Raw genomic sequence first — 25,018 nt, forward strand, 5'->3', positions numbered from 1 at the left:
AAGATGAAACTGAGACATCCATCGTGGATCAGTTTCTGTATTTGAAAATGAAATGCTTTGAGCATAGACTTGAATGGTTGAGAGAGAATTATTTTTAAGTTAGGCAAGTGAAGCAGCCCACAGTGTGCAAGGTAATGAGGTCAGTGTTTTTTGTATCATAATGTGAAAACAATTTGTACCTATTGAACTAAATGAACCAGATCATAACTATTAGTCTGTTGGTTTATGCTGAAGAAATAAAAGCATTCTGTTTCACATCAAGCTTTGACTCGCCAAATGTTTACACTTCTAAGAGAAAAGAAAAATCATATGAAATGCATGATTACCTGGTTTGGTTCACAATTATATGATGTTGCATTTCTGGCTCAAGGTACTGTGAAATATAATCGTAGGGCTGTGTGAATTCTTCTAAAAAAAATAAGATGTGGGGTGAGATTTTTTAAATCTAGAGTGTCGGGTGTCTAGAACTCTCTGCCAAGGGTGGTTGGGGCGGCAGATATGATAGTGCTATTTAAGATGCTTTTAGATTGGCACATGGATATGCAGGGATGGAGGGGTGTGAGTTGCCTGCAGGCAGTTGAGGTTAGTTTAGCTTGGCAGCATATTCAACACAGACATCGTGTGCTGAAGGGCCTGTTCCTTTTGTTACATTTCTATGTTGCTGTGGCATGGCGGCGCAGTGGTAGAGTTGCTTCCTACAGCACCAGAGACCAGGGTTCGATCCTGTCTACGGGTGCTGTCTGTACAGAGTTTGTACGTTCTCCCCGTGACACTGGGTATTCCCCAGGTGCTCTGGTTTCCTCCCACATTCCAAAGACCTGCAGGTTTGTAGACCAATTGGCTTCGGTAAAAATGGTAAATTGTCCATAGTGTGTAGGATAGTGCTATGTTAATGGGGATTGCTGGTCGGCATGGTCTCAGTGGGCCGAAGGGCCTGTTCACTTTCTGTATCTCTATATGAAACTAAACAAATTAAAATGCCTACACTCACATCTGTCATCTTTGAATTCCAACAAGTTATTGATCAGACTCGTTTGTAATGGTGTCCGTGCCTGACTTTCATTGGGGTTGTGTGGTTTTGGCCTTGACGTAGTATTATTTCTTTATGAGCCTGTTATGCCAGCTTCTAACTGGAAAGCCGTGAGGAAGGATGAACATTGGAATATGCAGTTTTGTTCATGCAATCTTTCAAAAATATGCAACGCCTGCTGTACTTCAGGCCACACAGATGTCTTTGGGTTTGAAGATCTATGAAGTTTGTATATGAAAAAACAAACAAACATTGAATTCACAATACAAATGACCACCTAAAGAGAGAGTCGTTTTCCTTGTAATTTAGGAAAGCACAACGTTTTGGAGTATGTGAATTTGAATAGTTTGTGTTTTCAAGTTCATCTCCACACCCTCCAACAATAAACCAATCAATATTGTCTGAGAGTATAGACCTTATGTTGCAATTTGTTTTCCTTAACCACGATTTCTTGTGGCCCTTTTGAATTTCCGTCTACACAGCTTCCCGGGTTCAGAAAATGGCATATCCTGTGGGACTCGCAGCTGTGGGAATGGCCATTTGCTACCCTCAGCAAGCTATTGCTGTTGCAAAGGTAAAATACTTCGAACTATCTTATGCCTTCCTTCCTAAAATAGTACAAAATAAAATATTTATGTTACTATGTTTTGGGACATGCACAACAAATATAAATAATGCCAATGTCCTGAAGACTAACTGTGGAAGTAGTGAGAGAGAGAGAGAGAGAGGCACTGAGCACTTTGTTTTGTGTTGTGAAACTATTGGGAAGCCAGCATAGTGGTTAAGGTGCGTAGGCAATGGGACTAGCAATCCCAGTTTACAAACTGAGGATTTAAATTCAGGTGACTGAATAATGTGGATAAATTAGATTAAAGTCCAGCATATGAATGTAAAAGACAAGGCAGCATTGTCCATTCTAAGCAACAAGATGCAACAATTTCAAAGAAAACTGCAAAGAAAATTGAGGCTCTGGTCAAGACAAAGGAGGAGGCATAGAGCAAGTGTGGGCAGCTGGGATCAAGTGTATTCCTGGAGGTGTTTTGAGAGCTGAGGAGCATGCTAAAGAAGGAAGACAAAAATGCTGGAGAAACTCAGCGGGTGAGGCAGCATCTATGGAGCGAAGGAATAGGTGACGTTTCGGGTCGAGACCCTTCATCAGACTGAAGAAGGGTCTCGACCCGAAAAGGTCACCTTTTCCTTCAGTCTGAAGAAGGGTCTCGACCCGAAACATCACCTATTCCTTCGCTCCATAGATGCTGCCTCACCCGCTGAGTTCCTCCAGCATTTTTGTCTACCTTCAAATTTTCCAGCATCTGCAGTTCTTTCTTAAACATCTTATGCTAAAGAAGGAAATCAGGAGATGGCTCTGGCAGAAAACATTAAGGAAAATCCTTTTTTTTTAAATGTACTTTAAAGGAAAAAGGGAGAAGGGTCAGCTGTGTGGAAGGGGAGAGGATGTGCATGGCTTCGATCCAGAGGCATTTTTTACTTTCTACCTATTTAATGCGATAGGTGCTGCTGTAGAGAGAAAACGTACTCATGCAGTTGCAAGCTTGGGGATGTAAAGGCACCCCATATTTGCTCAGAAAAATAGCCATTTCGCAGAATATTTTACGGCTGATATTCTGCTATCATAATTTATATAGCGGCTGATTCATTTTGAAAATATGGTAAACTGATCTATCGTTTAATATTGTGGTAACTCCAAAAACACAATTGTCCAGCACAAATTTCTTAAAAATGTCCCAAATCAGAAGCCCCTCCAGTGTTAGTTTTATTTTAACAGTTTATTGGTGGTGCAGTTTATGCCGGGGAAACAACGTTAAACAGGGAAGTTGCCAGTGTTATATATTTTTCTCTTTAGTTTTCTGGGCAGAAGATGTTTGCCATAAGCCAGGGGAGTTATGAGGCAATCCGATCCCTCTGGAAAGAGAGTCCACAGAAGAAGGAAAGACTAACAACGACTAAAGACCTGCAGGTAAACTGGATCTCTGTAGAATTATAGCTTTAATGGACTAAAATGGAATGAAGTGCAGAAAATATTTAATTTGCCTGCACTTATTTAAATAGGTACTTGCCTGCACCTATTTAAAAATGATACCTTTCCTTACATCTTTTGAACATTACAATTTGCACTAAATGATTATCTTCTAGAAACATAGAAAATAGGTGCAGGTGTAGGCCATTCAGCCCTTCGAGACAGCACCGCCATTCAATGTGATCATGGCTGATCATTCAAAATCAGTACCCCGTTCCTGCTTTCTCCCCATATCCCTTGTTTCTTTTAGCCCGAAGAGCTATACATATCTAACTCGCTCTTGAAAACATCCAGTGTATTGACCTCCACTGCCTCCTGTGGCAAATAATTCCACAGATTCACATCTTTTTATGGAGCTTCTTCTAAATATAAACTTGTCAGTGCTGCACTTGTATTTCAAACACAAATCCAAGGTGATCATCAGCTTGGATTGGATTTCTTGTCTGTGGCAATGTCAGGGGAAATGAATTCTAACCTGAAACCTCAGACCTTTTGTATCTTGTTACTCCTGTTTCACCCTTGCTTATCTAGACGATTAGGAATATGGACCAAAGAGGGAAAGATTAATATTTTGAGTTTATTTAGGATTTTATTTGTAGCTAGAAATTAGAACAGAATGAGTAGATGTGAGACAAAGGTTGAAAACACAGCAATGGGCTGGTAAACTCGCCCAAAATGTTAACATCAAAAATCTATTGATCCATCTTGTTTTATATTTTCAGTGTGCATTTTGTTTTGAGTTCTGTACCAAACTGTATAATCAGACATTGCAGAGTTAATATCCTTTGCAAAAGTTAAACCATTCAAGATGACCCATGACGGAATGCTTTTTGGCCACATTTTTGTAAACTGAAACTGACTGTCAGCCTTTGCATCTTGGAGCAAGTAATGGGCCTGTCCCACTTACGCGATTTTTTTGGCGACTTGCCGGCACCCGTCATAGTCGCAGCAGGTCTCCAAATTTTTTTAACATATTGAAAATCCAGTGGCGATCAGAACAAGGTACGACTCTTTGGGCGACTACTCACGACCATACAGGCTTCACCCCGCGACATGTCGCCTGTATGGTCGTGAGTCGTCTCCCAGTCACCAAAAGAGTCGTAGCGTCTTTCTGGTTGAACATTTTCGGCGACCTGCAACGACCTATGATGGGCCAAAAAAGTCGCGTATGTGGGACAGGCCCATAAGGATACAGATGTCAGGTTGTGTGTGATCAGGGTTGTGGTGAGGTAAGTGCTGATACAAGACAAATCTGCCATGAGCCGAACTGGAGGGTTTCATGGCCAAAATAGCAATAAAAACTAAAAATGACCCTTGCGCAGTCTGACAAACTTTACAACAAATGTTAACTCGAGAATGACCGAACTGTTGTTAAATATTCTGCTCAATATGAGCATGATAAAATAAGCTATTCATCTTTGTTATTGAAGTGTTATTTTTTTCCTGTTCAGATCACTAAAGGACAGGAGCCCCAGCCAAACCAAGAGAGATTTAATAGGATAGAAGGCGGCATCTCTCCATTGCCACAGAATCAGCAGCCAACAATATCGGATATTGTGTTTGTGGCAGCAGAAGGTACCAACCAGCGCTTCTACCTTTCTGCACCTCTTCAGACAAATAATATGTTCCTGAATATAGTATTGTATGTGGTCTGTGCTGAGGCATTTGTTATTTTCTTAAGTTCATAAATTCTAGCAGCAGAATTAGGCCATTCAGTCCATCAAGTGTACTCCACCATTCAATCATGGCTGATCCATCTTTCCCTCTCAACCCCATTTTCCTGCCTTCTTCCCATAACCCCTAGCACCCTCACAAATCAAGATATTTAAGATAATCAAGATTTTGATGATTAATTATGAATGTCTCTTTCTATTCTCCACTCTTTCTCTTACTCTGTGTGTGTGTGTGTGTGTGTGTGTGTGTGTGTGTGTGTGTGTGTGGCCTCTGCCTTATGTGTTGAGATTTAGCATTGTCTCCACATAACGTTTGAGATTCTGACTTTATTGCCATTCTGCAATGTTCAGTGCAGAGACAACGAAATGCAGTTAGCATCTCCCTAGAAGAGCGACATAGAATATGAGGAATAAAAAGTTTTTTTAACGTCTGGGGTAAAGCTAAAGGATCGTTGTTCCGTTGTGGGTCAGCAAGAGGCTAATTATGCTCTCGGGTCAGTTGGATCTCGGGCTGGCTTTATTTGAACATTTTTATCAAGCATACCAATTAGAAAATATTTGGTCGATGGAAAATTGTATAGTTGTGCCAGAAATAGCATTTCATTTCTTACCCATTTCAATTACCAGTTTATTTCTTATAGTTATACATGTTTTATGAAATCTAGCATGAAGTAATGTTCACTTTCTTTTACACAACAGAAAAACGAATGATTCCAGTCGACTCTAGCTTGCTAGATCATGGTCAGTCAAGTCCTGAAGATACAGACTTGTACACCACTCGAAGTTAAGAGACCAGATGTCTGCAGATATTTACAATGTCCGATGTCTGAATTTGTTAGTCGTGCGTAAGTTCATAAATTCAGTACCTCGAATGATACCATTTATACCAGTGCATGAAGTTACTTTATTGTACACTGCCTATTTATATGTATCTCAGATTAAAAAAAGTGTTCATAATTTTGTCTGTTGTGTAAATGTGCTGGAGAATGCATAAAACTTTAACAAATACACAAGATTTCTGGCAGTCTACACCACAACTTTTGAGCCATGTGCTACATCTAGAAAATAGATGAGCTTTTCACTTTTCCATCTACACACTCTCCCGTCTCCACAACTCATCAACAAAATGCAAGGGGCAAAGTTAATACCGTGACCACACTTGCACCTGCTATTCTCCACTCTTATAACTTTCTGCACAAAATATGTTTTCTCCCTCCATTTCTCCTAACATTAGTCCTGCCTCCAAACTTTTATTTTTCTCCAGTTGCCTTTCCACCTCCCTTTGATATCTCGCTCTCCAAACTCATCGATTGCTGAGCCCCGTTCCCAACTCCCTTCCCGCTTTTCTCACGACACTTGATCATTTTCAATTTCCTTCCCAGCCTTCAAATTTGCCGATACTGTTAACTATTCTCTCTTGGAAGCTGCTCCCAATTCCTTCAAACCTTCTATCATCCCCTCTCTCATACAGAAATCCAACCCTCATATTTAGTTAAAATAACATTGAGTTAACACCACAAGTTTGTTCTTGATTCTTCAAAGCAGATCGCCATTCCATTTCTATACGCTGTCCTTGGAATCGGCTTGTAAAAAACGATCTCCTTATAAGAATAGCCTTCTGTTTTTTAATTAGGAAAACAACCTTGCATTGAGATGAATCTTGAAGTCCCAGCACAGCGAGGGAGGCCATGCTGGCACGGGCTCTTTGAAAATTTCTATTCAGTTGGTCCTTATCTTAGGTTGAAACTCACTGGCCAAAGCAATAAGCATTCACGTAAGAAGGAATTTCGTGTTCAATATTGTTTCAATGATCTTTTGATCTATTGGTACAACATGATTGGGCTCTTCAAAGCGTGGCTCGCCTCCAGGTTTAGGCGCCACAGCCAGTTATAATTTCTTGAGCTGGTGTATTTTGACTTTGCCAAATGTTTTTGATAGATGTGGATTTTCATTAAAAGGGAACACATTACACTAAATTGTCATGTAATCCTAAATGGTGATGTCAATGTTGCGAGTCCATCATTTTTGATAAAGCAGACATTTTATGCAAAATGTCGACTGGATAATGGATGGTGACAATAAATTTAGTTCCTAATTAGTGCCTTGAAAATTTCACACGCCGAGTAATGCACAGTAGTCGGTGAGTGTTTTGTGTTCAGAAATGGAGTGCAAAGCTATTTGAGGCAAGAGCCAAGGTGTTGTGTACAGTAGATGAAGCCTTGCATAACAGTGGCAACTCTGCTTTGACTGTCCCGTGGATTGGAGTGGGTCATTGAGGGATGGCCAGGATCTGCATTGAGAAGCGGTGGCGGGGGTTAGGGGTCGCTTTGTTGTGGGGTTGGACCAAGTGTGTTCAGCCGTCAGAAATCATTTTGTTCTTCATCTCCTGGTCACCAAGGCTGAAAAATGGCCCCATTTGGGCTTGCTGCTGTAGGTGTTACACTCATTCTAAACGCCTGCTTCTATATGGACCATGTGGGTGAGACTGAAGTTAGCTGCATGATGGTGCAGCGGTAGAGTAAAGGTGGTATCTATATATTACCAAAACTCTCATCTTGTTTGTTTGTTTATATGTGTGCGTGTGCGTGAGAACCTAAAACCCCGCCAAAACGGTTCACGATAGCGCTACAATTTTCGGCCCACCTTACCATTGTTCTGTGATGTAAATGAAACAAGTTTCGTTCAGATTGATGGTATATTTTACAAGTTATTGACATTTTAAACTTTACAAAAATCACTTTTCAAACTTTTCCTGCCCGTCAGCCACGTTCGACGTCACAATGATGTCACAATGGGATCCCGAATCTCATTTACATTAAAAAAAAATCATGATTTTCAAAAAAACTCAGTTTTATCAAATTCTTCTGTTTTCATTAACAGCCAACATTGTGTTTAGATTACTTTAAAGAAAAATCGTGATTTTCATTGTGGGGCGGGTGGGATAGGGGAGTATTTTTTTTTAAAAACATCGCGATTTTCATTGTGTGGGGGTGGGATAGGGGGAGGTGAAGAGTGGGGGAGTAGGGGGATAGAGGGAGAGGAGGGGGGTAAGGAGGGGAGAGGGGTTATGGAGGGAGTGACAGAGTAGGGGCATAGAGAGGGAGGGAGTGGGGAAGGGGAGGAGGAGAGGGGAAAGAAGAAGGAGGGTGAAGAGGAGGGGGAGGAAGTGCTGGGGATGAGGGGGAATGGAGGAGGATAGGGGTAGGAGGAGGGATGGCGAGGCACAGTTGGGGGAGGGTTGCCCTGACTCGCATCACAACGGGGATCTCTGGCATCACAATGGGAACCCCTCACCTGCACCTACGCAGTTGGGGGCTATGGGTGAGTGGTGGAATATTATGTTGGGGTAACGGGACCCAATGGGTCCATCCCACTTGGTCTAGTCGACTGTAAATGTGCGTTACATGCCATTGAATGTCACTACATGTTTAGCCACTTCCACCCATAAGCACACACAGGAACCAGAAGCAATGTAGGTTTCGGTTTATATATGTCACATGTATCCAGGTACAGTGAAAAGCTTTGTTTTGCATGCTATCCAAACACATCAGATATACCATACATCGACACTCAAACTCGAGCACGAGAGGTAGAACAAAGTGGAAGATACAGAGTGCAGAATATAGTTCTCAGCATTATAGTGTATCTGTTCCATAGACAGAGTCCAATGGGGTAGAGGTGAATCGAACAGTACCCTAGCTTATGGAAGACCTATTCAGAAGCCTGCTAACTGAGGGGAAGAAGCCATTCCGACCCTGGATAGCTTTTATCTGGTGAAGAGATGTAGTGGAGACCAGCCAACTGTTGACGAAATGTAAGCAACCAGTCCAGCTTTACGCTGAGGTAAGTGGGTGTTGGAAGTGCAAGCGCCTGGTGTTAACGAAGACAGCTAGCTCTCGCTTAGCTTCCTTGTTGTGTGGATGGGATGCTGTTGACACTGTTTTGCCTTCGCTCAGCTTTAGACGCCACTGTCGTAGGTATACTGCCAAAGTCCCTGAGTCCTGACTCAAGGAATTTTCGATTGTCTCCCACTCTTTGTGTCTCATCAGGATAGCTAGATCGTCAGCATACCCATATTTTCCAGCGTGGTCTCTGGGAGGTCATGGATGTACACGTTGAAAAGCAGCGGAACCAAGATGGATGGATCCCTGTGGGTCGCCATTCTTCAGTCTACGTAGCCTACTCTGCTGTCCATCACTGGTCTTCGGCACAGAGTCCGTATATGTGTGATTCAGTTAGTGAGTCAGTATGTGTTCTACAATCTCACTTAGCACAGACTCCATTACTAATTCCAGCATTTTAACTATTTAACTAAAATTTTTATTAGTCGATTTATAAACTGAAGCCAAGGAGTTACAATTAGTTTATAAAAAGCCTACACTGGCAGAAGGAAGTCACTCATTCTCCTCAATGCAAGTAAGCAGCATTTCTATAAGAGAATTCAGGTTTACTGTTTGGCATTGGTCAAAATATTATTGAATCAATTTCATTGATACTGCTGTTGGCGCAAACACTGCACTGATGGAAAGTGGAAGCTTCTGGCTGTCAATCAGGCAGAGGTTCTTGTCAGTTGGTGCAAGCAGGGTTGAAAGAGTGAGTTTGTTCCCAGTGGCACATCTCAAAATTCTTCAAAATGTAAGGCAGCAACATGCGAGCCATGTTAAATCATGTTGCGTTTTTAAGTCTGAGTACAAATACCTTAATGTGATTATCCTTTAGAAAAATCCCTGATCATTGGCAAAACAATGTGATCTCTTGAAACTAACATCCACGTTTAGGAACATCGTCATCATGGTTGAAAACATCAACTGCCACGGTGCCTTACAATGCTGTGTACGACAGTGATCGCAACTTCTACTGAAGTGTGGATGGTCGTTGGCTCGGTAGGAGCTCATTCCCTCTTTGACAGGTCTTGTTTTTGGTCCTGCTGGGGGTCCACAGCCCCCTCCTCACCTGGCAAACCAGGTGGGGGAGACGGTTTAGTTGTCGACTATCCGACCATGGAGCAGGTAGCACAGGATTACATGATACCCGTGGCGGGGGGGGGGGGGGTGAACTCCCCCCCCCCCACCACCCGACATAAAACAGCTTCTTCCCAACAACTATCAGGCTATTGATCATTAGGAACTCCAACTAAACGATGAACTCCAAACTGCCTTGGGTGCACTAGGGACTGCGGGCTTTGTTCTTGAAATATAATGGGTTTTATATATGTTTTTTTTTTAATGTTGGTTCATTATATTATCTAGTAAATACTGTGTTTAGTAACCTGTTGAGCTGTTGCAAGTAAGAATTTAATTGTTCTGTTTCGATACATATGACAATAAAACGTGTTAGACTTGATCTTTCTCCACTATTTCCAAAATATTTTCTTTACCCTCTTGAAGACAGACAATAAACTGTTTGCTTATTATTTCTCGCTTCACAACATAATTTCTCCTGTTTTCATGTGTAAAAAAACATAGAAAAATAGCAAGAATGTCTTTCCTCAAATTAGGAGACCAAAATTGCACACAATACACCAGGTGTGGTCTCACCAGTACAACTGCAATAAGACCACCTTGTTCCTATATTCAAATCCTTTCGCAATGAAGGTCAACATGCCATTAGCTTTCTTCACTGCCTGCTGTACCTGCATGCTTACTTTCAGTGACTGATGTACAAGCACACCCAGGTCTCGTTGCACCTCCCCTTTTCCTAATCTGACGCCATTCCTGTTCTTGCCACCAAAGTGGATAACCTCGCATTTATCCGCATTGTACTGCATCTTCGATGCATCTGCCCACTCACCCAACCTATCCAAGTCACACTGCAGCCTCATAGCATCTTCCTCACAGCTCACACTGCCACCCAGCTTTGTGTCATCCGCAAACTTGGAGATGTCAGATTTAATTCCCCCGACTAAATCATTAACATATATTGTAAATAAGTGGAGTCCCAGCATCGAGCCTTGCGGCACCCCATTAGTCACTGCCTGCCATTCTGAAAAGGACCCGTTAATTCCTACTCTTTGCATCCTGTCTGCCAACCAGTTCTCTATCCATGTCAATACCCTACCCCCAATACCATGTGCTCTAATGTTGCACCCTAATCTCTTGTGTGGGACATTGTCAAAGGCTTTTTGAAATTCTAGGTCAAGTTTTATAAGTCTTTTCACAGATTTACACCAACTGTCGGTCTGATTTTAAGCTTCTCACAAGATTACATTCCAACACTACCTTCCCTTTTCTCACCAAAGTCCTGGTCTAGCATTGCTGGATTCGGAACTTCTAATCTTTTGGCTCACTGCTCTCTCTGGTAACAATACCAGCCGTTCCCTTTGATAAATACTCTTTTCAACACTGTCATTAACGAAGGGCTTGACCAATTTTCCTGTTGGGATCGTGTTTCTTAAAGAACAATATTGCTCTAACTATGTATTAATTCTTCAGATGTTAGTCATTGCTCATTTAATCCTTAGATCACAACAAATATGTGGATCATTAATACATAAAACTCCTAGTGGGGGAAATAATCCAGTTATAGATTATGAAAGTCAAGTGTGTTTAATTGTCGTATGTACAGAAAACAAAACAATTAAATTCCTGTTTGCAGCAGTTTAATAGACCTAGAACCACAGTACTCAAAAATAACATCATAAAAAAATCTATAAATTACAGACCCCAATATTAGTGAAAAAAGTCCCAAATCCAAAGTACAACCAAGACAGTTTGTAGTTCATAGTTTAGTGCTGTATAGTGTTCAAGAGTCTGATCTTGAATTCCACGTTCTCAATGGCAGGAGTTAATGGTAGTGAGAATAACAGCAGATATATGTTGGACAGATATACGGATAGGGAGGGTTGAGAGCCCTATCGGCCAAATGCTGGCAATTGGGACTGGCCTGGAATGCCAACATGGTCGGCATAAATATGATGGGCAGAAGGGCCTGTTTCCATGCTGTACAGCTCTGATTCAATAAATAGAAGCTCTGTATCACTAAGCTAGATTAAAGTTGAAGACAATTGAAGCCAAAATGTTACACAGAATGGAATGAATTGTACGCAGTCCAGAAGAGGGCAGTGTTGTCCATATCCTGGCGAAGGCAAATAGTGGACATTGGAAGCACATTAGACAGATCCCAGGTTTTACTGACATGGCTTCCAAATCTTAACACAAGAGAGGTCATATAGCAGAGGAACAATGAAACACTGCAATGTTCAGGCACTTTGTAGTAACTCCAATTAAGGGAATGTAAGAGACTTTTGGATAGGCACATTTATATGCAGGGAATGGAAGATGTGTATAATAATAATAATAATAATAAACTTTATTTCAGACTCAAGGTCCAGACAAGGGGCAACATTACATTAAAAATGCATTGCATATCAAATATCATAAATATATATAAAATCATGGTATGTCACATAAAAACATCATAATTTATATATTTTTTAAACCCACAATACTTAAGTTAAAAATCCAGATTAAAAGATGATCAATGTCCTACAACGAGACAACGATACCAGTGTCTCCACAACTGGGATTCGTAGCGTGTAGTGCTAACCCTTTTGTTTGTCAAGGCCACAATAAGCACATTTTTAGAGTCATTTATCCTGCAAATGAATTTATACATGTGATGTCTTAGGATAGCTTCTAAAGTACTGACTCCTGCAGCCACAAACATATTACTGGCACTACACCATCTAAGTTGCCTTAGCAGTGTTCTCATGACATCGTTATATGCCACCTTTAGTCTCTGCATACTTATCTTTAAATAGTTCGACCACAGGTGCGCAGTGTAGAGGGGTGTGCAGTATGCTCTAAATAGCGACATCTTCACCTCATCTGCACACGCACCAAATTTACGCAAGAGGATATTTGCCTGTACATACAGCATGCGTCGTTGCCTATAAATATCCTCATCATCTGTCATTTGTTCTGTAATAATATGCCCTAGATATTTTATCTTATTACAGACACTAAGATTGTTGTCAGACAATTTAAAAACAGGATATTTTAGGCATTTATCCTCTTTGGTTCTACAGACCATAACAGCACTCTTACTAGCATTATATTTAATGTCATGTTCCACACCATACACGGAACATATAGTAAGGAGCTGCTGGAGACCAGCGCTAGATGGACTAAAGACCACAAGATCATCTGCATACATAATATGGTTCACTAAAATATTACCAATCACGCACCCAGTGTTACAGGCTTTCAATTGTTTAGACAGATCATCAATATATAGATTAAAAAGGACTGGGGACAAAATTCCCCCTTGTCTAACACCATTGCTAACCCCAAATGGGGCTGAGACCCTATTGCCCCATTTTATTTGCATAGTCTGGTGGGCATACCAGTAGGCCAGAATTCTAACAATGTATTCAGGCACCCCTCTTTGACTCATTTTACCAAACAGCTTTCTGTGATTAACACGGTCAAAGGCTTTGGAAGCATCAATAAAGCACATAAGGATTGAAGAGTTTTTGCCTCTATATTTGTTTACAATCTCCTTTAGGGCATATATGCATAAGTCAGTGCCATGTTTAGCTTTAAAGCCAAACTGGTTATCAGTGGAGTTAACAAACTAATTTATTCTATCCAGCAGAACTCTTTCTAAAACTTTTGACAATATGCTGGCTAAAGCTATGGGCCTGTAATTATTTAGGCTGCCTACTTTACCAGCTTTGTGCTTAATGACCGGCACTAACAGGACAGACAACATTGAGTCTGGTAACAAGCCATGAATCATAAAGCCAGTAAAACAAATAGCTAGGAGAGGAGCTACCTCATACTCGCATACTTAAGGTGTTCAGCAGAGATATGATCCAAGCCACTTGCTTTGTTGTTGGACAGCTTGTTCATGGCATGATACACCTCATGTGACATAATCACCATCGAGTGATTACTCTCAATATTGTCCACCCTATGCAAGTCATCTTGGACACAGCTGAATAAAGAGCTATAATGTTGTCGCCATAACTCCGCGATATTAGCTGTTCCGGAGATTCCATCTACAGTACATGGTAGAGATGTTTTGCAACTGCTAAGAGCTCTCACTTCCTTCCAAAAATCTGTAGCATTGTTACTTAGGAGCTTCTTAGCCATGGAATCAGCCCTCATAGCTTGCTCATTTTTACAGATGAAGCGAACAGCATACTTATACCTTGCATTAGTGAGCTTCTTGTGCTGAAACACAGGCCCCTGCCTGGGTCTACCTGCCATAGCCCATGATTTGGTGGCTTCACAGGCTTCAGTATGATACTCAGCTACATACTTATTCCAGCCAGGCCTGATGTTATGTGTCTTATTTTTATGCTTGCAGTAGGGCTTACTGCCTACATATAAGGCGCTTACTATATCATTATACATGGAGCAGATATCTGTCCTATGCTTCATATCTTTACAATTAACATTACTACATATTATTGCATCTTTAGGTAGATGAATATTGCTTAAGGATTTATCTGTATGGGCATAATAGGCTAGGATGTCTTCCTTTGTAAGCGTTGACCAGTCCAGTTTTTCTGTATTAAAGCTATTTCTATCTCTGGATACCACAGGTATGTGTTCAACATTTATTGTCATAGCAACAGGTATATGATCAGTCATTGCTGCCCCGTACAGAATGCTCATACACCCCAATGAGGCATGTGCATCGGCTGTACTAATACAGTGGTCCAGCCATGATGTGGTGTGCCAGGCCTCACTAATATAAGTATAGCTATCTAGGTAAAAGCACTTTGCTTGACAATATTAAATTATTATCTTGACAGAACTGAGCCATATGATTGGCAAATAATGAGTTCCTATCTGAGATATCTGCATTCATATCCCCAATGACATATACACTACAATAATTATTGTTTTGAATGAAAGAATAGATGAAAGCAAGTCTCTTTAAATATTCATCCTCATTCTGATGGCATTCATAGGGTGTATATACATTCAGGATAACAAATTCCTTGTCGTTGTGAGCAAAGTGTATGGCAATGCACCCGTCAACATCAAGCCAAATCACATTTACTGATGAGTCAAGCTTCTTGTTCCATAGAATAGCCACACCACCTGGTATCCTACCTCTGACTATTCCCATGTCAAGGTCAGTTGTAGACTCCCCAGCCCCATGAAAGTTGTCATTGAGAGAATTGAGTTTGTCCAAGTCTTGCTTCGCTAAGAATGTCTCTTGCATACATAGTCTGTCTGTATATTTGCAGACAGATAAAAATTGGCTGTGACACCTTGTGCGGTACAGACACTGGGCTGAAGACACTGGGCTGAAGGGCCTGTTCTTGTACTATATTGTTCTGTGTAATTAACAGCATTTTGGCTTACATGCTCTTTTGTCTCAGAATGAATGTGGAATTGCTCTGCGTGTAAAGGGAAGAGATTACCAGGCAGAGGAACAGATTCAAAGAAGTGCTCCAAGTCTCTGTGAGGAGATGCAACATCCCCACTGGTTCCAGGGAATCACTCAAGATGGACAAGGAGCATTCATCTGGGATTAGGTTAGTTTAGAGATATAGCAGGGAAATTGGCCCTTCAGCCCATCGAGTGCACACCGACCATTAATCACCTGTTTATACTAGTTCCATGTTATCCCACTTTCTCACCCATTCACTGCACACTGGTGGCAATTTACAAAGGTCAATTAACCTACAGGTTTTTGGGATGTGGGAGTAAACCTGATCACCCACGTGGACAGAGAGAGAACTTGCAAACTCCACAGAGAGCGCCCGAGGTCAGGATCGAGCCCAGGTCACTGGCGCTGAGCCACTGAGAACGTCGAGGCCATGCGTTCAAAGCAAACAGTGACCTGCTCATCACAATGACCTGCCTCACCAATGGCTGAACCTGCCCCATCCGTCACCTCAGAGCCCATAAAGCAAGTCACCCTCGGTCCCAGGGGACTGCCCAAGAAGGAGGTGTCTGTTGCGCTGCATTGCCACCAGTCTTCAAGTCAAGTCGAGTTTATTGTCAGATGCACACATACGGTGAGTTAACAGTTTGGTGAAAATCTTGTTACATAAGGCGGCAGATCATTCAACCTATGACTGCTTGAACCCCGGGAATTTTCTGACTTGTTTGTAGCTCGGTGTTGGGGGGATTTTGCACAATACAATGAGGCCATTCAGCCCGTTATATCCATGCCAGCCAAAAACGGGTTCTGTCACTTCCATTTTCCAGCATCTGGCCAGTGCCCTCAGGGTTACGGCTCTTCAAATAGTTTAACTGGAACTGTTGAATAGTTTCTATCTAACTCCTTTCAGTGTGTTCCCATGCCAGAACTCGTATAACATACATAGTACAACACCGGAACAGGCCCTTCAGCCCACAATGTCTGTACTGAACACAGTGACAAAATGAACTAATCCCTGCCCGTAATCCATAATCCTCCAATCCCCACCCATCCATGTGCCCATTGAAACGACTCTTAAATGTCACTATCATATCTGCTTCAATTAATACTCTGACAACGTGTTCCAGGCACCCACCACCCTCTGTATAAAAAAGCTTGCTCCGCACATCTCCTTTAAACTTTCCCCTCACCACTTCACCTCTAGGTCTTCTCGTTTCCATGTTTGGCCAATGTGTGGGAAGGAACTGCAAATGCTGGTTTAAGCTGAAGATAGACACAAAATCCAAATGCTGGTTTAAACTGAAGATAGACACAAAAAGCTGGAGCAACTCAGTGGGTCAGACAGCATCGTTGGAGAGAAGGAATGGGCGACGTTTCGGGTCGAGACCTTTCTTCAGACTGAAGAAAGGTGCTGCCTAACCCACTGAGTTACTCCAGCATTATGTGTCTACCTTCGGTTTAAACCAGCATCTGCAGTTCGTTCTTACACAGTTCACAGTTGATGTCATATACAGTTCCAGCATGATTTTCCTGCTAGACAATAGACAATAGACAACAGGTGCAGGAGTAGGCCATTCGGCCCTTCGAGCCAGCACTGCCATTCATCCCCAATCAGTACTCCATTCCTGCTTTCTCCCCATATCCCCTGACTCCGCTATTTTTAAGAGCCCTATCTAGTTCTCTCTTGAATGCATCCAGAGAACCTGCCTCCACCGCCCTTTGAGGCAGAAAAAGTGTTTCCTCGTCTCCGTTCTAAATGGCTTACTCCTTATTCTTAAACTGTGGCCCCTGGTTCTAGACTCCCCCAGCATCGGGAACATGTTTCCTTCCTATAGGGTGTCCAAACCCTTAACAATCTTATGTTTCAATGAGATCCCCTCTCCTTCTAAACTCCAGAGTGTAGAAGCCGAGCTGCTCCATTCTCTCAGCATATGACAGTCGCGCCATCCCGGGAATTAACCTTGTAAACCTACGCTGCACTCCCTCAATAGCAAGAATGTCCTTCCTCAAATTAGGGGACCAAACCTGCACACAATAGTCCAGGTGTGGTCTCACTAGGGCTCTGCAACTGCAGAAGGACCTCTTTGCTCCTATATTCGATTCCTCTTGTTATAAAGGCCATGTGTCAACCAATAAAGGCAAGTATCCTCAATGCCTACTTCACTGCTTACCATCCATCCTGCTGGCATCTGTGGACATCCGCTCCAAGATCCCACCAGTTAGAGGGTATCCCACCTTTTGTTGGCTGCTCCCTTGAATTAGTTTGCCCTCTTCAGCTTTTTTTATGTGCATGGAGTTGGTCCAGGGTAATAAAAGGGAAGACCGGAAAGTGAATGTGCTTCAGCAGAAGCAGATCAGACAGAATAACCAGGGATCCAGACATGGCAAGTGATGCACTTGCTCCCAGCCAACATCCGACTTGGAAGATGATTCCTTAACAGGGAGTCATTGGTAAAATTAGCACTGATCTCAGCTGTGGTTTTGCTGTTTTTTTCCTGCTCTGTCTCCTTCTGAGAGAATAATTGGCGGGCTTCATAAAGTAAAACTATTTCACATACTGCTGATCAAAACAACACTGGAGTGGAAAAACTCAGCATCAGTTCGATGTCCAAGAAAGCTATTTCCTCACAGTCTCTATTCAAGGACTCATTCCAGACACTGAATTTCCGCAGAGGAAGTTCTGATGTCTTGAGTTAACCAAGAGAACTCTTGAAGACAAAATGTTCCAGGGATGCCATGACATTTAAACTGAAGTGATAAATTATCTCACTGGTACACAAAAATGCTGGAGAAACTCAGCGGGTGCAGCAGCATCTATGGAGCGAAGGAAATAGGCAACATTTCGGGCCTGCCCGAAACGTTGCCTATTTCCTTCGCTCCATAGATGCTGCTGCACCCGCTGAGTTTCTCCAGCATTTTTGTGTACCTTCGATTTTCCAGCATCTGCACTTCCTTCTTAAACACAATGATCTCACTGCATTGTTGGAAGGGAGTCCGCTCAGAACAAAGGGTATCCCTCAAATAGCCCAAGCTGTGGAACTTAAATGATTAACTGATTAACAAATCTTGTTGAAGCAAACTTCTTTCCAGCAGTCATGACGTCACACAGCAGAACCAACAGGCCCTTCACCCCGACATTCATTATTGCGTACAGTTTTGGTCTCCTAATCTGAGGAAAGACATTCTTGCCATAGAGGGAGTACAGAGAAGGTTCACCAGACTGATTCCTGGGATGGCAGGACTTTCATATGAAGAAAGACTGGATAGACTCGGCTTGTACATGCTAGAATTTAGAAGATTGAGGGGGGGGGATCTTATAAAAACTTACAAAATTCTTAAGGGGTTGGACAGGCTAGATGCAGGAAGATTGTCCCCGATGTTGGGGAAGTCCAGAACAAGGGGTCACAGTTTAAGGATAAGAGGGAAGTCTTTTAGGACCGAGATGAGAAAATCATTTTTTACACAGAGAGTGGTGAATCTGTGGAACTCTCTGCCACAGACGGTAGTTGAGGCCAGATCATTGGCTATATTTAAGAGGGAGTTAGATGTGGCCCTTGTGGCTAAAGGGATCAGGGGGTATGGAGAGAAGGCAGGTACAGGATACTGAGTTGGATGATCAGCCATGATCATATTGAATGGTGGTGCAGGCTCGAAGGGCCGAATGGCCTACTCCTGCACCTATTTTCTATGTTTCTATACTCACCAAGATGACTCAGTCTGAAGAATGGTTCCGATCCGAAACGTCACCTATCCATGTTTACCAGGAATGCTGCCTGACCCACTGAGTTACTCCAGCACTTTGGTCTATTTTTGTAAACCAGCATCTGCAGTTCATTGTGTCTGCATGATATTTCTTTGACAGCTTTGTGGAAATTATTACTAACTCGTTTTTCATTTTAATTGTGTATCATCAGCTGAATTTCAATTCCACAGCTCGGGTCCCTGGATCACTCATTTAATAATGTCACCACTGTACTGAGTCTGAAGAAGGGTTCCCACCCGAAACATCACCCATCCTTTTTCTCCAGAGATGCTGCCTGACCTGCTGAGTTACTCCGGCACTGTGTCTATCTCACTGCACTCAGAAGTTGTCTCATGGCTGAGCAGCAGGTAAGGAATCCAGAAGTGATGTTCCCCTCCTCTGATGCTGCTTGACCTGCTGAGTATTTGCTGTTTTCTGTTTTTCTTTCATGTTTTGCTCCAGTTTAAGTCAATCCTTTCTTTTCGCTAGTGGGGAACTGGCAGGCTCATCCTGAGTCCAGGATCCAAGGTTCAACTGCACTGCAAAGCCACCAATGGGTTGTGGGGCTATATGGGGGTGGATGGTACCTCATGGCAAGCTAGCTATTGAGGGAGTGCAGCGTTTAATTTCCAATTACCAAGTCCCACCTAAAGCTCTGAATCTAATACAAATCTCTTACCACCAATTGCAGGCATAAGGAAGTGCAGATGCTATCATCTTGTGCAGAACAAATCCATTAGCGATAAAAGTATTTGAGGGCACAGTGGTAGAGTACTGCCTCACACTGCCAGAAACCCGGGTTCGATCCTGACTACGGGTGCTGTCTGGTCCGAGTTTGTTTGTTCTCCCTGTGACCGCATGGGTTTTCTCCGGATGCTCCGGTTTCCTCCCACATTCCAAAGATGCAGGTACAGCAGGCAGTGAAGAAAGCTAATGACATGTTGGGCCTTCATAACAAGAGGAGTCGAGTATAGGAGCAAAGAGGTCCTTCTGCAGTTGTACAGGGCCCTGGTGAGACCACATCTGGAGTATTGTGTGCAGTCATGGTCTCCTAATTTGAGGAAGGACGTTCTTGCTATTGAGGGAGTGCAGCGTAGGTTCACGAGGTTAATCCCCGGGATGGCGGGACTGTCATATGAGGAAAGATTGGACAGACTAGGCTTGTATTCACTGGAATTTAGGAGAATGAGAGGATATCTTATAGACACATAATATTATAAAAGGACTGGACAAGCTTGATGCAGGAACAATCTTCCTAATGTTGGGGGAGAACAGAACCAGGGGCCACCAGTCCAAGAATAAAGGGGAGGCCATTTAAAACTCAGATGAGAAAACCTTTTTCACCCAGAGAGTTGTGAATTTGTGGAATTCTCTGCCACAGAAGGCAGTGGAGGCCAATTCACTGGATGAATTTAAAAGAGAGCTAGATAGAGCTCTTGGGGCGAGCGGAATCAAGGGGTATGGGGAGAAGGCAGGCACGGGTTACTGATTGTAGATGATCAGCCATGATCACAATGAATGCTGGCTCAAAGGGCCGAATGGCCTCCTTCTGCACCGATTTTCTATGTTTCTATGTACAGGCTTGTAGGATAATTGGCTTCTGTAAATTATCTCAAGTGTGTAGGACAGTATTAGTATACGGGGTGATCGCTGGTTGGTTTGGACTCAGTGGGCTGAAGGGCCTGTTTCCATGCTGATTCCCTAAAGTCCAAAGTAAACATTTGGCATGGATAGGCTAGGTTACGGGTCAGGTATCTTCTTCTAAAGAAAGGTCCCTACTTAAAACGTTGCCTATCCATCCTCTTCCTGAAGAAGGGTCCCGACCTGAAAACATTGCCTATCCATGTCCTGCTGAGATGCTGTCTGACCTGTTGAGTTACCCCAGCACTTGATGTTCTTACCAGCAACATCTTGGGGTAAAATATGTGTAAAAAACAAAAGAATACTTATCATTAACTCCCGGTGCACTGAATACCAGCTGTCACTGTGGAAAAAAACAACTGACGGGGACATAAGTAAATGAAACTTTGCTCAACAACTGCACTGTTCCAGAGCAAAGAACAAAATCTGTGCACAAGAGTAAAGTCAAAAGTCAGTGCTAAAGGTCTGGCTCTGGCTGCAAGTTGCGCAAAGATAGAGCTCTAGGGGCTAGTGGAATCAAGGGATATGGGGAGAAGGCAGGCACGGGTTATTGATTGGGGACGATCAGCTATGATCACAATGAATGGCGGTGCTGGCTCGAAGGGCCGAATGGCCTCCTCCTGCACCTATTGTCTATGTTTCTATGGCATTTGGATGAATTTGACAGCACGTCTTTGACAACAAAACCAGAACATTTTTAATGAAAGGGAACCACTTTGACAGGAGCTCAGAAGTAAGTTGAACAACACTTCCCTTCTCTTGACAATGTGCAGAGAATATGTGTGTGATTCAATGTGATGCATCCTATAAATCTATACATTGTTATAGATAAGTAGTTCCTGCTCCAAAAATCAATATCCATTGTTCATCTGCCCTGAAGCTGCAACATGTTGACGTTTTGTGCTGCTTTTACACAATGGGGGGAACTTTCATTCACGAGTCCAGAGTGTTTTATTGTCATATGTGCTGAAGCAGAACAATGAAATACCTGCAGCAGCACCACACGTATGTAAAAGTTAGACACAGAATGTTCAAGTTCAGATTCAAATGTATTTGTCACATGCACCATAAGGTGCAGTAAAATGTAATGTACCATGCAGGGTTATAATTAAAAAAGGACACAATACACAACATAATTCAACACAGACATCCACCACAGCACTCTTCACTGTGGTGGAAGGCAATACAGTTCAGACAGTCCTCCTCCTCCTCCTCCTCCTCCCTTGTTCACCTGTGGTCGGGGCCCTGACCCTCCAGAGTCGCCGCTACCAACAGCCTGATGTTCAAGCCCTCTGGTCGGGATGTCGGGACAGGCCAAGCTCATCTCGCGGCACGGACCTCTCAAATCGGCCACCTCCTTACCGGAGACCGCGGCTTCTAGATGCTGTAGGCTGGAGTAACTCAGCGGGGCAGGCGGCATCTCTGGAGAGAAGGAATGGGTGATATTTCAGATTGAACCCCTTCTTCAGACTCTCTACAACAGATTGTAAATATAATACTCTGTAAAACCCATAATAAACTATTTAATAAGTTCATACACACACACACATAAACAATAATAGTGCAGTCAGCATTGTCAGAGTGGTCAATCCTCATCCTTCTTTCTCCATCTCCTGCCATCAAATCCTCCAAACCTTCCTCTACAGTGACATTTCCAGCCCGCTCGAACCGCCCAAGCATCGATTATCTGTACGTTTCTCACAACACCGAGATGTGATCCTGAATTACAATTGATAATGGATTGAAGTTGTAATCTACCTTTTACTGCTTAAACAGCTAAAATCAAACCTGCTGAGGATTTCAACGAGGCAGGCAGCATCTATGGGGGTCGAGGGATAGTTGGCATCTGAAGCTAACACCTTGCAACTCAATCCAAAACATGGGCCATCTCTTTATCTCCTGACCTGCTCATCCCTCCAGAGGTTTTTATTTTTGCTGCAGTTTCCAACATCTGCAGCCTCGTGTGCCTTCTGTTTATAGAGCTGCTAGTTCCATTATTGATGGCTTTAGTGAAGATGAAACCTGTTCTGTCTAAAGGCAGCACAGTGGTGCAGTGAAAGACCTGCTGCCTTGCAGCGTAGAGACCTGGGACGATCCTAACTGCATGTGCTGTTTGTATGGAGTTTATACATTGTCCCAGCAACCTGCGTGGGTTTTCTCCAGGATCTCCGGCTTCCTCCCACATTCCAAAAACGCGCAGGTTTGTTGGCTAATTAGCTTTGGTATAATTGTAAATTGCCCCTAGTGTGTAGGCTGGTCGGCACGGACGCGGTGGGCCGAAGGGCCTGTTCCACGCTGTATCTCTAAACTGAACTAAACTAAATACTGATTCACATGGCTGTGGTTTGCAAAAGTGTGAATTGTTCAAAGTGAGTTATGGAGCCCATGATGATATTGCCCATTCATTTCTGGCGTAATATATCCTTCATTCAAAGGGTTTCACACATAGTGGAAACAGGCCCTTCGGTGCGACTATTGTACTATCCGTGTAGCTGTCTTATAAATGTCGTTATAGTACCTGCATCCACTACCTCCTCTGGCAGCTCGTTCCACATACCTACCGCCTTATACCTTGTAATGCTACCATAACCTAGTTTGGGAACAGAACTGTTCTGGTCTGGAGCAGGCAAGTTAGATGAAAGTTCCATGTGGTGTTTAGTTTCAAGTCACTTTTATACAGACAGCATCACTGAACCATCAGTCACTCTGCAGCTGACCACCCCGCTCTGTCATGTACAATGGTCCCGTTGTAATCTCCCTCAGCCATTTGCTAGCCCGACCCTATTTTTAATGCTGCACATGTGTCCTTCAACTTGGTATTAATCCCAGCAACTGCTGTGCTGAAGGAAGAGCAACTGGAGCTGTTTGAGTTACCCGCGGGCAGCTGTTATTGATGAGGACCATCGTGTAACTCACCATTAGTCAGTCTGGATCATCAATTATATTTATAGAAGTATTCATTTAGTTTAGTTAATTGTCAGCGTGAACCAAGGTGAAAAGCATTTTGTTGCGTACTGACCAGTCAATGGAAAGACAATACGTGATTACAATCGAACCTTCCACAGTGTACAGATACATAATAAAGGGAATAACGTTTAGTGCAAGCAAGGTTTAATGCGACATTTACATTAATCCGACATTTTCTTCTCTCAACATTCTCATCAATGGTGGGGCAGCAGGTAGAGCTGCTGCGTCATCGTGCCAGAGACCCGGGTTCGATCTAGATCTCAAGTGCTGTCTGTGTGGAGTTTGCATGGTCTCCCTGAGGCCATGTGGTTTACCTTTGGGTGATTCAGTTTCTTCTGACATCTCCAAGACGTGCGGGTTGGTAGATTAATTGGCATCTATGTTATAAAATGCCGCTAATGTGTTGAGAGTGGATGGGGAAGTGGGATAATATAGAACTGGTGTGAATGGGTTGGACTTGATGGGGCAAAGGACCTGTTTCTATGCTGTATCTTTAAACTCTGAACTAAACCATAAACTCTAAGCTCATCCCAGATTCCACCACTCACACTAGGGGCAACTTGCAGAGAACAGATCACCAACTACCCTGCATTCGGAGGAGAACGTGCATGCTCCACGCAGACAGCACCCAAGGTCAGGGTCAAACCAGGGACTCTGGGGCTGATAGGCTCTGGCTTGTGGAAAATCTGGCTGTAATGTTACCGTAACCTGTGCAAGATTTGACTTGTGTTTGTCCTAATGGGAGAAAATAGAGACAAGATTTATCAAAAGCGTCGGGCAAGGCCTTATCTTGGTATTGGACCCGGCCACTTTAACTTGCAGATCCAGAGATGGTACCTATCCCCTGGACCAGTAGCACATAATTAGAACATAGAACAGTATAGCACAAGACAGAGGAAGCTCCTCCAATGTCTTCGATGACGGAGCTCCTGGAAAGGTGTGATGATTCGCAGCTGCTGGATTTGACAAATCATACCGCAAGAGGCTGGAAGCGGCGACTCAAGAGGCGGTGGAGAATGTCGTCTTCATTCTAGCATACGAGAGATATTTCAGTGAACAAGAGTACAAGGTAGGGAGAGGAATGGATGAGTGGGTAACTTCAGCCGATACACAAATGTTTTCATGCACAAATATTGTGGGCTGAAGGGTCCATTCTTGTGCTGTCCTCGTTGTAATGAGTCGAGTCATATACACGTCAAGGTACAATACATGTTTATTAAAGTCCACTCACACAATTCATTTGCACGGTGTTACAGTAACTAGCAGCTACTCAAATGACCAATAAACATAATATGACATAGTGTTAATAGCAAAAGGATTTGAGTCTAGGAGCAGGGAGGTTCTACTGCAGTTGTACAGGGTCTTGGTGAGACCACACCTGGAGTATTGCGTACAGTTTTGGTCTCCTAATCTGAGGAAAGACATTCTTGCCATAGAGGATTTGAGTATAGGAGCAGGTAGGTTCTACTGCAGTTGTACAGGGTCTTGGTGAGACCACACCTGGAGTATTGCGTACAGTTTTGGTCTTCTAATCTGAGGAAAGACATTCTTGCCATAGAGGGAGTACAGAGAAGGTTCAC

At 43.0% G+C, this 25,018-nt stretch overlaps 1 protein-coding gene across 1 annotated transcript in view; it reads left to right on the forward strand.

The window, feature by feature from the left end:
- The window catches only part of apool (apolipoprotein O like), a 44,756-nt gene extending 39,058 nt beyond the window's left edge, over nucleotides 1-5,698 (forward strand). Inside the window, exons 6-9 of the mRNA XM_033030832.1 lie at nucleotides 1,513-1,604; nucleotides 2,895-3,008; nucleotides 4,520-4,643; nucleotides 5,441-5,698. Coding sequence (XP_032886723.1) covers nucleotides 1,513-1,604; nucleotides 2,895-3,008; nucleotides 4,520-4,643; nucleotides 5,441-5,529 — 419 coding nt within the window. The 3' untranslated portion in view covers nucleotides 5,530-5,698. The remainder of the gene's footprint in view (nucleotides 1-1,512; nucleotides 1,605-2,894; nucleotides 3,009-4,519; nucleotides 4,644-5,440) is intronic.
- Nucleotides 5,699-25,018: the final 19,320 nt, after the last annotated feature.

The sequence above is a fragment of the Amblyraja radiata genome, chromosome 12 (genome assembly GCF_010909765.2).
Source record: "Amblyraja radiata isolate CabotCenter1 chromosome 12, sAmbRad1.1.pri, whole genome shotgun sequence".
Lineage (NCBI taxonomy): Eukaryota > Metazoa > Chordata > Chondrichthyes > Rajiformes > Rajidae > Amblyraja > Amblyraja radiata.